The following is a 16351-nucleotide window of genomic DNA, read 5'->3' as shown; positions in this document are numbered from 1 at the left end:
AGCACGCAGAAATTCAGACTGCAGGGCATGCTGCTCTTCTCTTTAGTTACTGCTTAGTGAAATACTCTCGACATTATAGTCCGTTGATGATTAGTGGGGAAGATGCAGCATGAAGTTTCAAAGAAGAGTGGGATCATTGCAGTTTTTAAGATAGAACAGGAGGCAAAGTAAATTATTGCCCATTTCACAAAAGGAAGGGAACAACTGCCAAACTTCTCAGTGGTCAGCTTCCAGTCTTCTATTTTTTTCCTGCAATAATTGTAGAAAAATAAAGAATTAAAACAACTGTTTGGGTGTTCGTAGATAAGGAATTTTTCTTTATTGCCAAAAATACCACAGAAGTCTGCAAATCACAGCTGATATTTCTGCTTTAGTGATGAAAGAAAGCGTGAGCAGTGTGTATCAGGGAAACACTTTGATTTTCAAACTCCAGCTTTACAGAATCCCCAAATATCAAAACTTTGCCTTTGTCCCCCCCATACATCTCCCTGGTGACAGCGAGGTGACACTGCATAGCCAGGGTATCACCCTGGTGGGAGCCAGTTGGATGCTGGTGGCCACCACTGGTCTCAGCCCGCTGTCACAGCCACGCTGGCTGTCACCTCCAGCCTCCCCCCATCGCCCATCTCGCTGTGGTACACAGCACCTGCCTGAGCACATGCTCACCCTTCACTGGGGTGCCCCAAGCCCCAAAGCTTTCTCACCCCTGCCAGTCTGTGCGCCAGAGCATGCCCAGTTCAGTTCTCCTATGCTATATACACTGTACATGTAATAGATTTGTGATTATAGAAGAGGCACATCCAGCAGTTTTGATCTTAATACATCAGAACATCTGTGGAGCATGCAGGTGGTGTGCAGGACTGTGCTTCCTTCCACCCGCTAATGTGGACAGAGATACTTGGGGGTTTTAGCCAGCAGTGTTGAATCTCAGCAGAGTTGAGAAAAAAAAGAACTCCTGGAGATTGGCAATTTTAATTGAAATTCCTCCATTCAACCTACAAAACCATTTTTCCTCCCACACTTCTCCCTTACCTCTCCCACCAACTTGTTCGGTGATTTCTCAGCTCCCTTCATCCCTTTGCAGAGGCTGGGGTTGACCGTGGTGCCCATTAAGCAGCTTTACTTACAGTTCTAGCTTTTATGTTTATGAATCTTGAGGATTTTTTAACTCTTTACTCAGCTCTCAAAAGGCAAACCAGTGCTCCTGCACCACTGGTGTCAACCACTGAAAAGTGCAAATGTCTTCACTGCTGAACACAGCGTTACAGAAACTAGTGTTTACAAATTGCACATGTTGTAGTGGTTGGCCATGTTTAAATGTATGAAGACAAAACCGTACTCTGTCATTGCCACAGCTGGCTTTTCCCTCGCAGACACGTAGCTCCTGCACGCAGCCTTTGCTAAGCAGATAGGAAAGGCTTTTATAAGACACCACTGCTCCAAAAATCTCCCAGAGGCTGTGGGACTGGCCACGCCGCAGGTCACTTTGGTGTCCCAGCGAGGGGACGTGGGGCTGTAGGAGACCTTACGCAGCTCAGCTGAATGCAGGCATCGCTGAGGCTGCTGTAAGTTGAGCTGTAGGGAGGGAGGGGGTCAGGAGACCTGGACCACCTCCAGGACCGCTCCTCTGGATAGAAACTGCCTCCTGCCCCCGGTTCTGTGGAGATGTTGCAGCCAGCGCTGGTGAAGGACACACCGTGGCTTTTGTACACAATACAGGGTTTCAAGTTGACTTTCAGATCATCTGAAATAAGGAATTGGGGAATACGACAGAAGAACTTGCATAACAACATCACTCCAAAACAAGAAGAGACGTCTGTAAATGATAAATACTCCACCTGGAAAAGATTTCCATAGAAGTCCCTCTGGTTTCATTATATAGTTATCCTTATTGATTGGTTTGACTGACTTAATTTGCTTTGGAGGAAACCATCAATTTTAAAACATGACAGTTCACCAATGATGTCGATAACAGAGATATAAAGTGTACTTAGGGACAGTGCAAGGAGATACCAGGAGCTGAGCGTGTCCTTCAGTGACTGAGGCGGTGACGGCAATGTGGGCAAATGCAAAACATGTCCACGGGCAGAGGATCAGAACAGAGGAAATGCGTTAGAAGGCAGACTGCTGCCAGAAACCATTAAGTTCATTTAAAATAAATTAAAAAGAGACTTAGGGTTTTGTAGGTAAAACCTTGAAGCCATTATCCCAATTAGTCATACTAGGCTATAGAGGAGCAAACAGGCTATTGGGATGTGTCACCAAAGCCAGCGCAGCCAAAGCAGGGGTGTTGTCACTATGCAAACCACTCGGCCCCGCGCAGCTAGAGTCTGGGCTGAAGAGTTAATTAAAAAAACAACTTTGGAGGCTACTGCCTAGGAACGGATGCTCTCTAGCTCCCATCAGATGCGTGTTGGGCAGTTACATTTTCACTGGGCTGCGTGGGTGTTTTCTAGCTGTGGCACGGCAATGTTTCATTTGATGTTACTTTTGCCAGTGAGCAGGGAGGTTTGGCTGGTTCACGGCCCCGTTTAAGTGAGCAGGTCAGCAGAGTTTTGTCAGTTAAGACTGCTGGTTTGCAGTTTTACCTTTACCAAAGTAAATTCGGGGCAATTCCAGGGGCTCCGGAGCTGCCTTGGTGAATTGTCACTGCTGTAAGGAGAAGGATGTGGTTACTGCTGGCCCTGAGAATGAGTCCGGTGGGAGCAGATGTCTGGTGTGATAACAGGGTGGTCCTTTGTCACATTTGTCACTGGTACAAAACCTATCAAGCGGTGTGTCTGATGTTTGGCTCCTGGGACACGTATTAAGGTTTGCGAAGTGGAAAGATTCAGAACAATGCAATAATTTTGGGAAGTTGTACAGGAGTTGCTCATATGGATGAGACACTCGCAAGCCAAATACAACAGCAGTCAAAAAAAAAAAAAAAGTGAATACAAACCAGGGACAGCTGCTTTACTGCAAGAGAGTAAACTGGAATACATTGCTAAAATAGACCTACAAAAAGCTGGTACAGATTGAAGGTACCAGCCTAGCAGGTTTCTATAAAGAAAAATATAAAAGTTGCTATTATAAAACATGCTGGGGCTGTTAGGAAAACATTTAAAATAGATTTTGGCTCAAGCCTTTGAAAAGATATTTTTTTCTTCCTCTATATTTCAGCAACACAGTAGCTTATTTAGCTTATTAGCATTTTCTATTTATATTACTGCTGGTCCCTGTTTACTGTTACTAAATCTACTTGCCTTGGAGCACTTAGTACCGTGTTGCTCTCTATGGAGCACTTAGGCTTCAGCTGTAAATTGTCCTCTCATCCTTCCTGACAATGGCCACGCTAAACCCACCAAGACGCTGCAGACCGGGGTCTCACCACCCCCACCCCCCTGACTCGCGCAGCCATATCGCACACTACACAAGGGGCTCATTCAGTGTCTTGGGGAATTATGCAAATGAAAGGGGATATCCTCCTCCCCGTGCACCACAATTTCCATATGTGTAACTCCTGTTAGGTTTAATGAGACCGGCACTCATAAATCCCTGAGATGAAATTATGCCCCTAAGTGGGTTCTAACAAAAGGCTGCTCAAAAGTTTTAACAATCCCTTAAAAGTAAATAGTTAAAAGAGAGATTAAGCAAAAAAATATTGTATCTTTCAGAGAAAATTTTTGTAAATCTGTACATTAGGGGTTCATTCCTGCAAACCTGTGTTTCTAGTGAAGTGCTCGCTTCAGTAAGTATTCAAAAAATGTGAACATAAAGCACTGCTCTTGTTAGCACCTAAATGCCCTAACCTGATCTGCTTCATACCTCGATCCCGAACTGTGAATGTAGTTCAAATGTGAACTTGCAATAAACTGTTGTTTTCAGAACTATAAAGAAAACACATTTAAATTTTACATACGTAGCAAAAGGTTATAAAGCCCATACTGAGTCACTTCAGCTCAGCTGTACCCCATAGGAATCAGATCGCTGTATTCAGGCTCTAGTTGGCTTCTGACCACAAAAGAAGATATGGATTTTAGTGACAGACTTTATTAAGTTGTTATACACTTATCCGTTCTTTTTCTACTGTTCTTATTAGCCCACGGATGGTATTTTTCCCAACATTGCATATGCTGAAAGGATCTATTATTTAATAATGAAGCAGTAATAATAATAGTGAAACAAACACATGGCTTCAAGAAAGATAATGGTAATATATTGCTGGGTGGAAGAATGTATCTGACGGTTGCTGGTCTTTTCTTTCTTCATACTGTTTAATAATTTATCAAACCATCCTGACCCTTAATTGATTACAAGGGCCACCAAGTGCTTTAGCCGTCTGTTACATTCTATCAAACAAGAATGTGTTTTCCTGTGAAGCAGAATGAAATCATGCCCCCCCCAAATCAATCAGCAACAGCATATTTTAGCTAGGTGAGTGCAGTGCACTTAGGGCCAGATTCTGCACCTTCCCTCACTTTGACAGGAACTTGGCCGGGTAATTCAGTTGCCTTTAACTGGCCACTTGCCTGAGTAGAAACTGCGTAAACTCATAATGGCACATTTGTGTTCATGTTTTAGAGATTATAGCTACCAGCCCCAGATATTTCTTTACTCCCAATAGTCCTTTTTAACGCAGACTACTGATGTTTTTCTTAAACATATACCTGTTTTTTTTCTTTAGAAAAACCACAAACAGAAAGAAACTTGATTTTCTTCCTACCACTAGTTCTCCACAGAATTTTAATACTTTCATTTCAGAGTCCTGAAAGGGGTTCATAACAGTTTAAGGATGTTGCTGAAATATTGTTCCAGCAACTAAAAATAAACCATTATTTCACTTGCTATAGCATTCAGGGAAAACACGTATTTCATTTTTACGTGTGTTTGCAGGTAAGGATCAAAAAGGCCCTTTAAACATCCAGAGAGACCTAGGACAAAAGGAGGTGCCCAGCTCTGAAAATGTCATCTGAAAGCTGCAGCTCCAGCAGCTGTAAAATGTGCTTGGTGTCTATATACATTCAATGAATAGATTTTAGCCTAAAAACTTCCTTAGGGCCTGCACGTGGATTTTTGTGAATTCAGGTCTTGCCAGCTACAGGCCCAAGTGTGCCACAGCCTCTGTTGCTCCTCAAAGGACGTGGAGAGGCACGTGGCTTTCCCTTAACTTGCAGGAGAACCCTGGTTCTGTGGTGGTCCTGGAGACCTGTCCTACAGGGACTTTACTAAAAAGCCAGGCTCCTTGTTAGAAGCCACCAAACTATGTCACTTGTCCCAGCACTCTTGCATCAGAGCAGTGCGGTCTTATACGCAACAGGAGAGTGGAGGGACCTCTATATACAATTAATCTTCAACTTCACAGGGAGGGTGTGCTTCTGGGAAGAAGAGACTGTAGGCATAAGCCCTCTGTCATGGTAATTGCTTTAAATGATAGATTATTATTAAAAATGTGCCAGAATCTCTCCATGTTGAAAAAAATGCATTGTCCTACATCCCCTCTCAGAACAAGTCCCTGGTGCTGTAGGGGAGAAGCAAGCTGGAGGCTCTGGTTTGGCCCCTTTAGCACGGGATTCAGCACAGGAGGTGCATTCTGGCAGGGTCCCATCTGCATCACTCCCGGCTTCGAAACACCAGGCAGACCCGTGCTTAGCTTGTGGTTTATGGATCACCCTTCGAGATGCTAGAGCCTGGGTGGAGAACACAGGTCCCCAGCTCTGTATCCTAAGGGAAAAGACTGTTCCTAGGACTAGGTACTTCATGGTTATATAATGCAAAATCTAATTTGAAATTGTCTGTTTCTGACTTAAATTTATTATCTACTAATCAGGAAAGATTACTTTTCCAAAGGTCCCAGAGCGATTTGGTTACTTACAGCTTTATTTTCTTGGTATTTCATCAATATTTTATGTTTGGCATTTTGCTGTCACTCATGCATAACTTTGAAAATGGAAGCACGTCGCAGGCAATCAGTTTAAAGGCAGAAAAAGCAAAATGTGGTCATTCATTTTACACCTGTATTTAACATTAACCCTCTCCTTTAATGTCATACTCAATTAATAGAATACATAGGAAATGGTAGGCAACCTACCATCTGGTTCAGTGCTGGAAAGTCTATTGAGACAGCCTTGATGAAGGATTTACCGAGGACCTTGATATGCAGACAAGCTCCTTGTATGAAGTTCTGGTTTAGGAAACTGCTTTCTAAGGAGGATAATTAAGGAGGATATGTCATGTTGTAATAAGGAACATTACGTAGTTACCAAGTCTAAGTCAGGACTATTGCAGATCCACATGTCTCAGACTTAGAAAGCAGAAAATGATGTAAACCTTACTGCATTTATCTGCACCATTAGATGCTTCCCAAGCTCCACCAGTAGAAAAGATCGTCTTTTGGCTTCCAGGGGCCCAGCTTGGAGAACAGTTCCTGTCTGCTACAGCTCTCTCTTTTGGAGAAGCCACACAACAAGGTGAAAGTAATAAGGAGTTCAGGAACTGCACTTGTGCTTGGCCATTTATGGACCACTTAAACAGCATCTTCACATCTTGCTCACCTTCCTGTATGCCATCTTATAAAAGAGGCAAAATATTTTCCTGCGTTAGCTGCTACACCCCTACTAGCGATTCTGATTATCAATAAAATAATTTTCCACATGAAAAGATTGAAGCTATGAATTTGTCATCTGACTTTACCTAAGATTTTCCATTCAATAATTTTTCTCTATCCCTGGATTTCTTGTATTTAATCTATCTCTTGAAATCTACCTCTTCACACAGAAGTTCTTTGATTCAGTGACTATAGATAGTGCATTGAATAGGGCTAAGCACATTTTTAAAAGTCTGCACAACAAAAACAGCTACTGAGTTAAATGTTGAGAGGGACTGAGCATGTCTAGTTCATCTCCTAGCAGTGCTGTTGGCAGGTACAAAGCATGTCTGGGATTTGAATGATTATACTGAGACTCCTAAAGCCTCAGAAATTTTAGGGGATGGAGAATCTAGGAAGTGCAGATGTCTGACACACGTCGGTATGATGAGCGCACACTGTAAAAAACAAGGGAAGAGGAGTTCAGAGAGATGTTAACGGCATCTTTGCACGTGGCACGTTTTAAAGCTGTGGATGTGCAGTGTCACAAACCTTTGAGCATTTCAGTATTCAATAAGTCACATGGAAACGCTTGATTATTTGCGAAAGTGTTTATAGACTTTTATACAGACAGATCTTAAGATTTTTACCTTAAGATTATTCTTTTGTAAACACTAGACTTGAACATATATAGTCACGCTGGTCAACAGGACATGCCAGGGGATGCCTGTAGAACAATATCGACCTGAGCCAAGCACCTTAAATGAAGGCACACTCTGGCTTTGAAGCTGTCTGAGGTACATACAGGGTACAATTTTGTTCTGAAAGCTGCTATATAATAAGGCTTGTCTCGTATTAATTTTTTTTTTTATTTTTTCAGCAGAAAGTTGTTTCACATTTGTCCTTGGATTTGTTATGGGGCAAATGCTCAGTCTGGGAAGCAGCCTGCTGGGTTGGAGAGGGGACGGAGGAGAAGGGAGGAGTTGTCTTCCATAGCAGGAGGCTGCAAAAAGACTGGAAGCAAAAGTGGGAGATAACATTCTTTATCGTTAATTTAGTGAGTTCTTGGTATCAATGGCATTGCTCCATTTTTGGCATTTTTATGATTTTTATGTTCACCTTTTCAGTATGAAACTTTGAGGTTTAAGCATCAAGAAGGTTTTTTTTTTAATATCACTTTTTCACTCACTGAAGTTTCAGTACTTAATTTTTGTGAAATGTTCTGAAGACTCTGAACTCTAAAATGGAGTTGATGTACCCAGTAAAGATCCAGCAGATGAGGAGTGGTTGTTTTTATTGTAAAAATTATCACAATAAATTATTAATAAAATATAAAGATAAAATGATGATAAAATGATAAAATTGCAATTTTGAATATTCTGTGTAATTCATTGACTTTTTTTCTGCAAAAAAGTGAATGAGTTGTTTTTTCATTGTTTAGAATTTATTCTAGTCACTGCGAAGTTGTTCTTTTTTTAAAACTGTAAATCAAAGGAAAAAGAAATTCTCCACAGATGTTGTATGTGTTTGATGTATTAGACACATTTTTGCAGTCTACTGCCTGAAACCTAGGGAATTCATTAACTCACAAGTTGCTGCCAAGGAGGGAAGCGGTCACATTTCCCAAGCTGGTGCGCCTGTTCCCCGGCTGGGGGATGTGGTTAGGGCAGTCTTTGTCCTCCCTTGTATTTGGCTGGCTCTGAAGAAAGGGGGATTTCTTCAAACTGAAGGGCTGTTGCAGTTTCTCCCTTGACAGTATCTGTTATTTAATTAACCTGCTAAAGCCTGTAGCTGGCTCTGTTTCCCATTGTGCAGCCAGGGATGATGACAGATGAGAGCTGGTGTTCTGCGTCAGTCCCAGAGACCCTCTCCCACGTCACTGAAGTCACTGGCTTTAGCGCAGACTTCAGAGAGAGAGGGACGACCCACAACTTTGGGAAAGAAGCAGAGGTACCCCCCTCAGCAAAGCAAAGCAGTTGCCTGAATACAACTCGCCCTGCAAGGGATCTCTCTGGGCGTATTTTTGGAAACATCTGGCTCAGCAGGGCACCACTGGATAGACTTCAGCAGTGGGACCAGGGCAGTGAGCCTGGGCACCAGTCAAGCGGTTTTCTTTGTGGGTGTTAATACCACTCCTCCCAATTAGCCAAGGAAGGCAAATAAAGACTTAAAATGGCAGTGCAGGGTGGCGAGAGATGGCCAAACCTCATCTGCATCTAGTGTCCTGCACTAAACAAGAGTCAATAAAATACCATCTCCTTGGATTTCACTACAGCCACTCTCCAGAAAAGAGGTCCCACCCAGGTGATCCTGACCCATCTCTGTGGCCTTCCTGACCCAATGGGCTTTAGCATCGCTCGCGGATTTGAGCTGAAGGATGTAACTGCGTGAATGATGGAAGACCTCGTGTGTGTGCTTCAGTGGGGAATTAATCGGAAAAACCCTGAGTGAGAAGGTTGTGGTCATTTGTAAAAGATCCAGGCATCACTGCCATCACCCACTGCCTCCTGTCATTCCTGGGACAGATGACTTAAACTCACTGCGGCTTCATTTCTCCCCCCCCAAAAAAATGAAGCTGGTTTAGAATTTAATAGCTCTCAGGCTAAATAACATATATAACCCTCAGCTATAGTGTGTGATCCTCACCGGTGCCTGAATGGGATTTCAGGTGTTGCTTTTGATCTATAAACTGCTAACCGGTTTGCATGGTTTGCTTGTGAGACAGCCCCCGTCCCCGCACCGTGCTGCTGGCGTGGCAGTCCCTGGAGAGGCACCGGGTGGAGCAGCCTGTCTGCATCGGAAAGGATTCGCCCCCCTCCTTGGTGGAAACCTCTCCCTTGCAAACTCCTTCCACCTCTGCATCGGTGAGGGGTTAAGAGAAATTGCTGGGGGTTCACATTTCAGAAGAATTGGCGTCAAAAGCAATTATAGAAGATTCTGAGAGGCAGAGATGGGGTTTGTTTCTCTGTTGTTGTTTGAATTGCAACAAGTAAATATAAGAAATACCAACCACTATAAACTTTCTGCGATACAGTCACCTAACAGCTAACAGTGACCTTGCTGAGCCCGGATGTACCTGCTACCGTGTGCTTTTCCTTTTGATCCTATTAGCAATGTTTCACCCATGGTACTATTTTCTGAACTGGAGGTTCACTATTTGAAGTAACCTGGAACAAGGCATTTCCTTCTGATAAGCGCATTCAAAAGAACAGTTTTGACATTTACCATTTAATGTACTAGGATTAAAGGTGTAGTAATCCCCTCAAGTAAGATTGCCTTACTTTAAGCCGAAGGGTGTTAAACAAACAACCAAGTTTGCACTAATTTGTAGGAAACTACAGAAGGGCTCTGAGGGGGAGAAGATTGCTGTCTGATATTGGGTTTTGTTAAAAAATACATTTCTTTTGTCTAATGGTGAACTGCAGTGAATTCCAGAGGGAGGGATTAATAGATGACATTTACATTCATCCGTGTATTAGAGACTGATTAAAAAAAAAATCAAAGGAATGTATACTGGTAAAACTGCTGAATGTTGCTGCTTTTATTTCAGATCAGAAGAAGAGTTTCATGAATCCAAAGCTCATCTGCTTTTTTCCAAATAGATGTGCCTGTCTATTAAAAGATGACACCTTTCTCTAAAAGCTTCATTTTGCTTGTTAAAACATTGCATTTTTTCTTTCAGGTTTTATTTTCTTTTAGATCTGTAATGGGTGTAAATCAGGTAATGGAATAACATTGATTTACAGCAGCTGTGATCCAACTCCTCCTTTAAAAATGCAAATAATTCCGCTGGTATTGGTCTCATGAAGGATAACGGTAGTAAATATGTGGAGCCTTGCAGTAAATACAAAGTCAGCCTTGGCTCAAGCAAAGGCCAGCTCCAATGTTTTCATTGGCATTAATTCTAATTACTCAGTGGCATAATCTTTGGGGTTTTTTTCATTCCATGCTGCCACGATGAAACACATGGCAGATGTATTTCTCGGTCTGTTAGCACCTTGCAATGAGCCATTAACATGTGTTACTGTTTGTCTTTCCCCGTGTCTTTCTCATAGGAATTATGTCTGACCACCAGTTTGGAAACCAGTTTATGTGCAGCGTGGTTGCGTCACACGTGAGCCATCTCCCGACTACAAATCTCAGTTTTGTTTGGATCGCTCCACCTGCGGGGACGGGCTGTGTCAACTTCATGTATGTATACACTCAATGCCTATGAGAAGATACGTACTTTGGAGATAATTAAATGATCTAACCTGCTTGCACTAGGACCTTATGTCTGGATCTAGGAGTTAGTCCTGCAAAGTGCAGACTTTAATAAGAAGTAAGAATATTGAGTTCTTCCTGGCTGAAGAGTTTCTGTGCATATTAGGACTTTATATTTCAAAGCATGTCAGAAGGAGATAGTGTTTTGTAATGTAGCAAGCCATCAGAGAAATAATGTACAAGTGCATCAAGCCTAGCATGTCAATAGAAATTGATTCCTCTTAGGTATTAATTGTATCATTGATCCTTTAAGTATACAGTACACTTGCATTGACCTAATTTTTTATCTGTTGCATTTAATAAGATTTTTTAATACATTTAATACATCACTCAGAGGTAAGCATCAACATAAAATACAAGTATTTGAGAGTAGTCATACTCAAGTATTTACTGTTCCTAATAATAAACACATTTAACTTCTTAATTCAGCTAGTTTACGACCTGGAAAAAAACAAGAGATTTTTCTTACGGGTTGGTAGGGTTTTTTTAATTTGTTTTAAAGACCTAAGTCATCATTTGATGATTTAGTACCATATAAAGTGCCAATGAAGTACACAGCTTAACATGAATTATTACAATATATATTACTATATTTTACCTTAAAGTAATTTCCAATTATTTGTCCCAAAATTTGGTAGATCAGATCTGAGAGAGAAAATACACCTAGAGTGGAATTGAAAGTAGGAAATATTTCAAGTTTGACCCATTCATAGAAAACCAGTCAGCCTACTCCCTAACTGGATAAGTGAACAGCTGCAACATTTCAGTGTGAGACCTTTTCTGTGTTCCTGTGACTGTCCTGTTTGTCAAAACAAATCCTCCTTCCCTTCCTATCTGTACTGGGAAGCTGCAGGTAAGTGCCCCACATAACCCGGTTGTTTCACTGTTTAACATGTTGTAAAAAGTAAAAAGTGAGTGACTGCCTTCTCTGAGAGCATAAGTTGCTACACAGTACCTGTTGACTGACTGATCTGTGGCTTTGATATTTCCCTTTTCCTACATAATGCACATTTTTCTGTACCATTACAGTACATTCTTTATTAGCTCACTTTTTCTTCCAAATGTCTAACAGTAAATTGAGAAAAAAACAGTTTTGATGAGTGGTAACTAACTTCTGAGAATGTATTTGTTTCTCATTAACTTCTACAAAGTACCAGTATTCCCGTTCACTATTTGACAAAAGTCAAATTTGATTAAATATTTGAGGAATTACTGACACTGTTTTACTTAATTCTGTGTCAGAAAAGTTAGCCTCATAAAATAGTTGTATATACCTTGAGGAAATCTGTCAGCTGTGTTTTTTCTGTGGAAAATCTGTGAAATTTATATTTCCTTTAATTCCTCTCTAAAAATAGTTTCCTTTGTTGACCAAGTTGTAGCAGCTAAATTTTGTTCTTTGAGCCGCCTGAGAAAAATGAGATATGAGATGTGCAAATCCTCTGCATACTCTTGCTTACTCCCTTTTTTTGATTTTTGTTTTTCCTGATATTTAAGAAATAATTGTTGGTCCTAGCTTGCACAGTGACTGTGAATGTATTTATTTCTATGAGATGTGACCCTCCATTGCGAGTTTTGAGGTCAGTTTATAAAGTTATTCATTTTCCCGTGACTGCTTTTTTTGTCCATGGTTTTGCATTAAGGTTTTTTTGTTCACGTTTGTCATTGTTGAAGAAGAGAAGATGAATAGCTCTATAGAAATACAAATATGAGCATGACTGCTGATTCCTATTTAAGTGAAATTAAAGGGACATTTTCTATGGCAATCTTGAAATCAATGGAAGGTTCATCATTGGCTTCAGTGAAAACAGAATTAGGTCAGCACTAGTTTTGGAAGTCCAACCTGTAATTCCCTGTTTGTACAAGCCATAATGCGCATTAGCACCTCTTCAAAACCAGTGGTGTTTGCATTATGTTAGTAAAGTCCTTAGCCATGCTGCAGTGTGTGACAGAACATACGTAGCAGAAATCCAAATTTATTCTTGACTACGTAATTTGCAGTATGGATGTACACGTATGTATGTCAGCAGCCCAGGTGCAGAGACACAAAAACTGTCTTTCCTTGCTATCCACAACACTGGCAGGGCTGAGAGGTCTGACCCTGCGCCACCGAGCCCAGCAGCTTTACAGACTGTCTCACCCCGTGGGATAAGGATGCTCCATGAGTGATACTCATTTGTCTTTGAGGATGAGCAAAACAATGCAGTTTATATCAGTTTGGTGTTTTGTAAGACAAATTCAGACAAGAGTGGAAAAGCTCAGCTACTCTGAAGTCGGTGTTTACTCCAGCATCACACTTGGCTGCAGGACTTCGGAGAAATGTGACCATCAGTTGAAGGAAATGAAAGGAGGAGGAATATGTTTTACCTCTAATCATCCTCCTCCTCGTTTTTTCTTCAGCTGCTCACACTTTCATGCCTCAGCTGTTGTTTCTCCTGCCTACTAAATCACAATTTGCAGTAAACAAAGCTATTTTTTTGGTGCAGTGTTAGTCTGTCTGCCTTACCCAGTTGTCTGACTTCAGAACTTCCAGAGTTGACTCTACCTAGTTCATCTCCATTTGCTCCTCTACAGCAAATAATTAACTTAAATAAGATTTTTTATCACTTGAGACTAACTACCAGTCTAGTTAAATTGAATTTAAATTAAATTTATTTTAATTTAAGTTTAGTTTGATATAAATTAAAAATATTTATAAAAGGTACTTGAATTTTTAGACTCTGTCAACAGTACAACATAGGAAGAGCTTCCTACACTGTTGCCAGTACATCTGTGATTCAGATCAGCTCATTAGTCTTTGACCTCTCTCGGGATGGATAATAAGGTTATTAATTAGCGCCTGCTTTGGTGGTGCAATCTTTGCAGTGTTGATACCTCTCCCTGGACACTTCTGAGGAGGAGCTGCACAAAGGTCACCAGGCAAATCTCCCAAAGGTCACTGCATGGCTAGCTTTTATTAACTGCACATAGTATTGACCTGCTCTGGCTTCCACTGAGACCATGGACATGACACAGGGAAGCCATGACCCTGTAGACATCATGGGCAAAATTGCGTCTCACTTCATCGATGCTTTTTGGTGTGCCATTCTAGAGGTTGGTCCTGAAAAAGACTGAACCCCTAGGAAACAAGGTTTGTGTGGTTATGCTGTCAGTCTTGTACCCGTTGGTAATGAAACAAATGTGACAAAGGGGCTGAGATATCAAGATGCTAAGTTTCGTAAAAATCAGCAGCCAGGTAGAGCATTTACACCAGTAAGTTCGGGCACTCCCTGCAAGAGTCCTGCCTGCTGCAACATGATTGCCTATAACCTGCCAGAAATTTTTCTGGAATAAATTTGGCAGTTTCCAGCTACCTTGCATTTCCCAGGCATGGCTCAAGAGGATGGCTCCTGGCCACGTTTGGTTTATCAGTACAGCCAGCCATGGACACCTGAAGCATTGCTGCTGCTGCTGTGGGAAAGGAGGGTGGCAAATCTTTCACCCTCTGGGATGAGGGGAACTGGGAATACTGTGGGGAGGGATGTGGGGGTCTGTTCTACAAGGGGCTCCTGCAAGGAAGATGGGCTTATTCCTGAATATGGGAGATGCGGTGGTGCAGCAAACTGGGATTCACACCTCATACAGCAGCTGCCAGCACAGCACTCGGTTTCTTTCCTTCCCTGGTGGAAGATTTCTCGCCTCTACAATTTGATGCAGTCCAGTTATTGATATTGCACACAGCGATTGCTGAATCTGAATATAATTTTGCCTGTTGGAGCCACGCATCTTTCCTTGGCTCAGCATTTCACTCAGCAAGCTCCCTCCCCAATTTCACTGGGGCAATGGATGGTGCAGAGCCCTGTGCTCCATGGGGGAAGGCTGCTGGAGCCAACCTCCTTCTGTGCAAAATCAGGCAATAGCCATTTTTTCACAGTGACCATGTGCAAACTGTTGCTTATCTTTTTATTTTTTTTTGTCAAAGTACCTTATTATGAATAATAAATAAATATTTAGAAGCACCCTTTTATAAAATACCCTTCTAACAGAAAAACAGAAAGCCACTGATGTGCCTGTAGTACACCTCAATGTAGTCCTTCAGTATTTTTTTCACCATAGGTACGTCAAGATGAACTCAAGAAATAAAAGCTAAAATGCATCATTTATTGCAGAATAGTTTTCTTTGCAGTAACTTAGGACTGTTTTAAACAAGTATTGAGCACCAGGAGCTCCTAAGCAAATTGCCAGGGTCTGTAAATGCTGTTTACCACCTCCTCTACACTAACAAGTTGTTTCTCTGATTGTGTGCAAATATTCAAAACATTATTTTCATAATCCTTCAGCTAGGTTTCACTGGTTGTAATTTCTGCTCTAAGCTCACACTAACCTAGTTAAAGCTCAGCCTGTCAGGGGGATGATAATGGCTCTCAAGCAGGGTGGCACACTGGGTTACATCTAAGGTTGTTAAGCCTGTTGTTTTATAGATGGCTTAACTTACTAGTTTGTAAAAGTGATAAAGGTGACCTAAATTGCAAAAGCATATTGCGTTTGGACAATCAGCATGGTTTATGGCAGAAATTCCAGCTATAGAATAGGTTGCTACAGAAATTACTTTGGAAAATAAGGTGTGGGGTTTTTTATATAGCCATTTTTGCTAGTCATTGAACAGGTATCTTACAATTCTGATCGTGCCTGTTCATACATTCACCATAACTCTATTAATAGTGGACAGATTTCAAAATAGATTTATCAGTTTGCAATATTTTAATTCTGCACAGTGTAATTATGTAGACATTTTCTGATCATTAGAGCATTATTTAAAAGCTACCTACCAAAGCTGGACTGGACGTCTGTAATGCTGCCTGCCTGGATCTGTAGGCAGTGTCCAATAACCCATGCAAGAGATGTGACCCATCACAACTGATCTTAAAATTCTGTACATTGAGAAGTCTTTGAAAGTATTAAAAGGCCCAGTTGTGTATTATTTGACACGTAATTAGCACAGCTTATGGTGCAAACGGTGAAAAAGGGACAGGAATAGCTGTGGTAGTGTGCCCCTGTGAAGACAGAGGTAAGAGAGCTGCGGTTGATGAGGCAGGGCACTGGCACATCGCTTCTCCTGAAGCACGAGCAACTGGTTCTCAGCACAGCTTCTGGAAAAAGTTTGGGACTGAATGCTGAGGCAGACAGCTGAACTACTGAAAGAAACTTGGAAGGAACTTTCAAGAAAGGAGATGTGATTTTTCACTCAGAATATGCCTCTTCCCATAATCACCTACTGATACCACTCCTTTCTGGGAAATTTGAAGTACTGTTCCAGAACTGGTCTTTTCATGCCCATGTGTTTAAGCCTGTTTCTAGGAACTGGCAACTGTGTTAATGTATGAACTTGAAATATCATGCTGTACAAACACTACAGAATATAAAGACTGTGATTGAGAGGCTTGGTTACCTATTTAAAGCATTTATAGAAAAGCTATGATAATAATTATGGAAATATTGAATAAACATCCAAGAAGATTACATGGTTTGCTATATTAGTCCTCTAGA

At 41.4% G+C, this 16351-nt stretch overlaps 1 protein-coding gene across 1 annotated transcript in view; it reads left to right on the top strand.

The window, feature by feature from the left end:
• RELN (reelin) overlaps positions 1 to 16351 on the top strand; it is a 296695-nt gene that overhangs the window by 75036 nt on the left and 205308 nt on the right. The window contains exon 3 of the mRNA XM_054839620.1: positions 10621 to 10756. Within this exon, the coding sequence (XP_054695595.1) occupies positions 10621 to 10756 (136 nt within the window). The remainder of the gene's footprint in view (positions 1 to 10620; positions 10757 to 16351) is intronic.

This window comes from Grus americana, chromosome 1, assembly GCF_028858705.1.
Source record: "Grus americana isolate bGruAme1 chromosome 1, bGruAme1.mat, whole genome shotgun sequence".
In the NCBI taxonomy this organism is placed as follows: Eukaryota; Metazoa; Chordata; class Aves; order Gruiformes; family Gruidae; genus Grus; species Grus americana.
The sequence above is the reverse complement of the archived record's forward strand: the minus strand, read 5'-3'. Positions and strand labels throughout refer to the sequence as shown.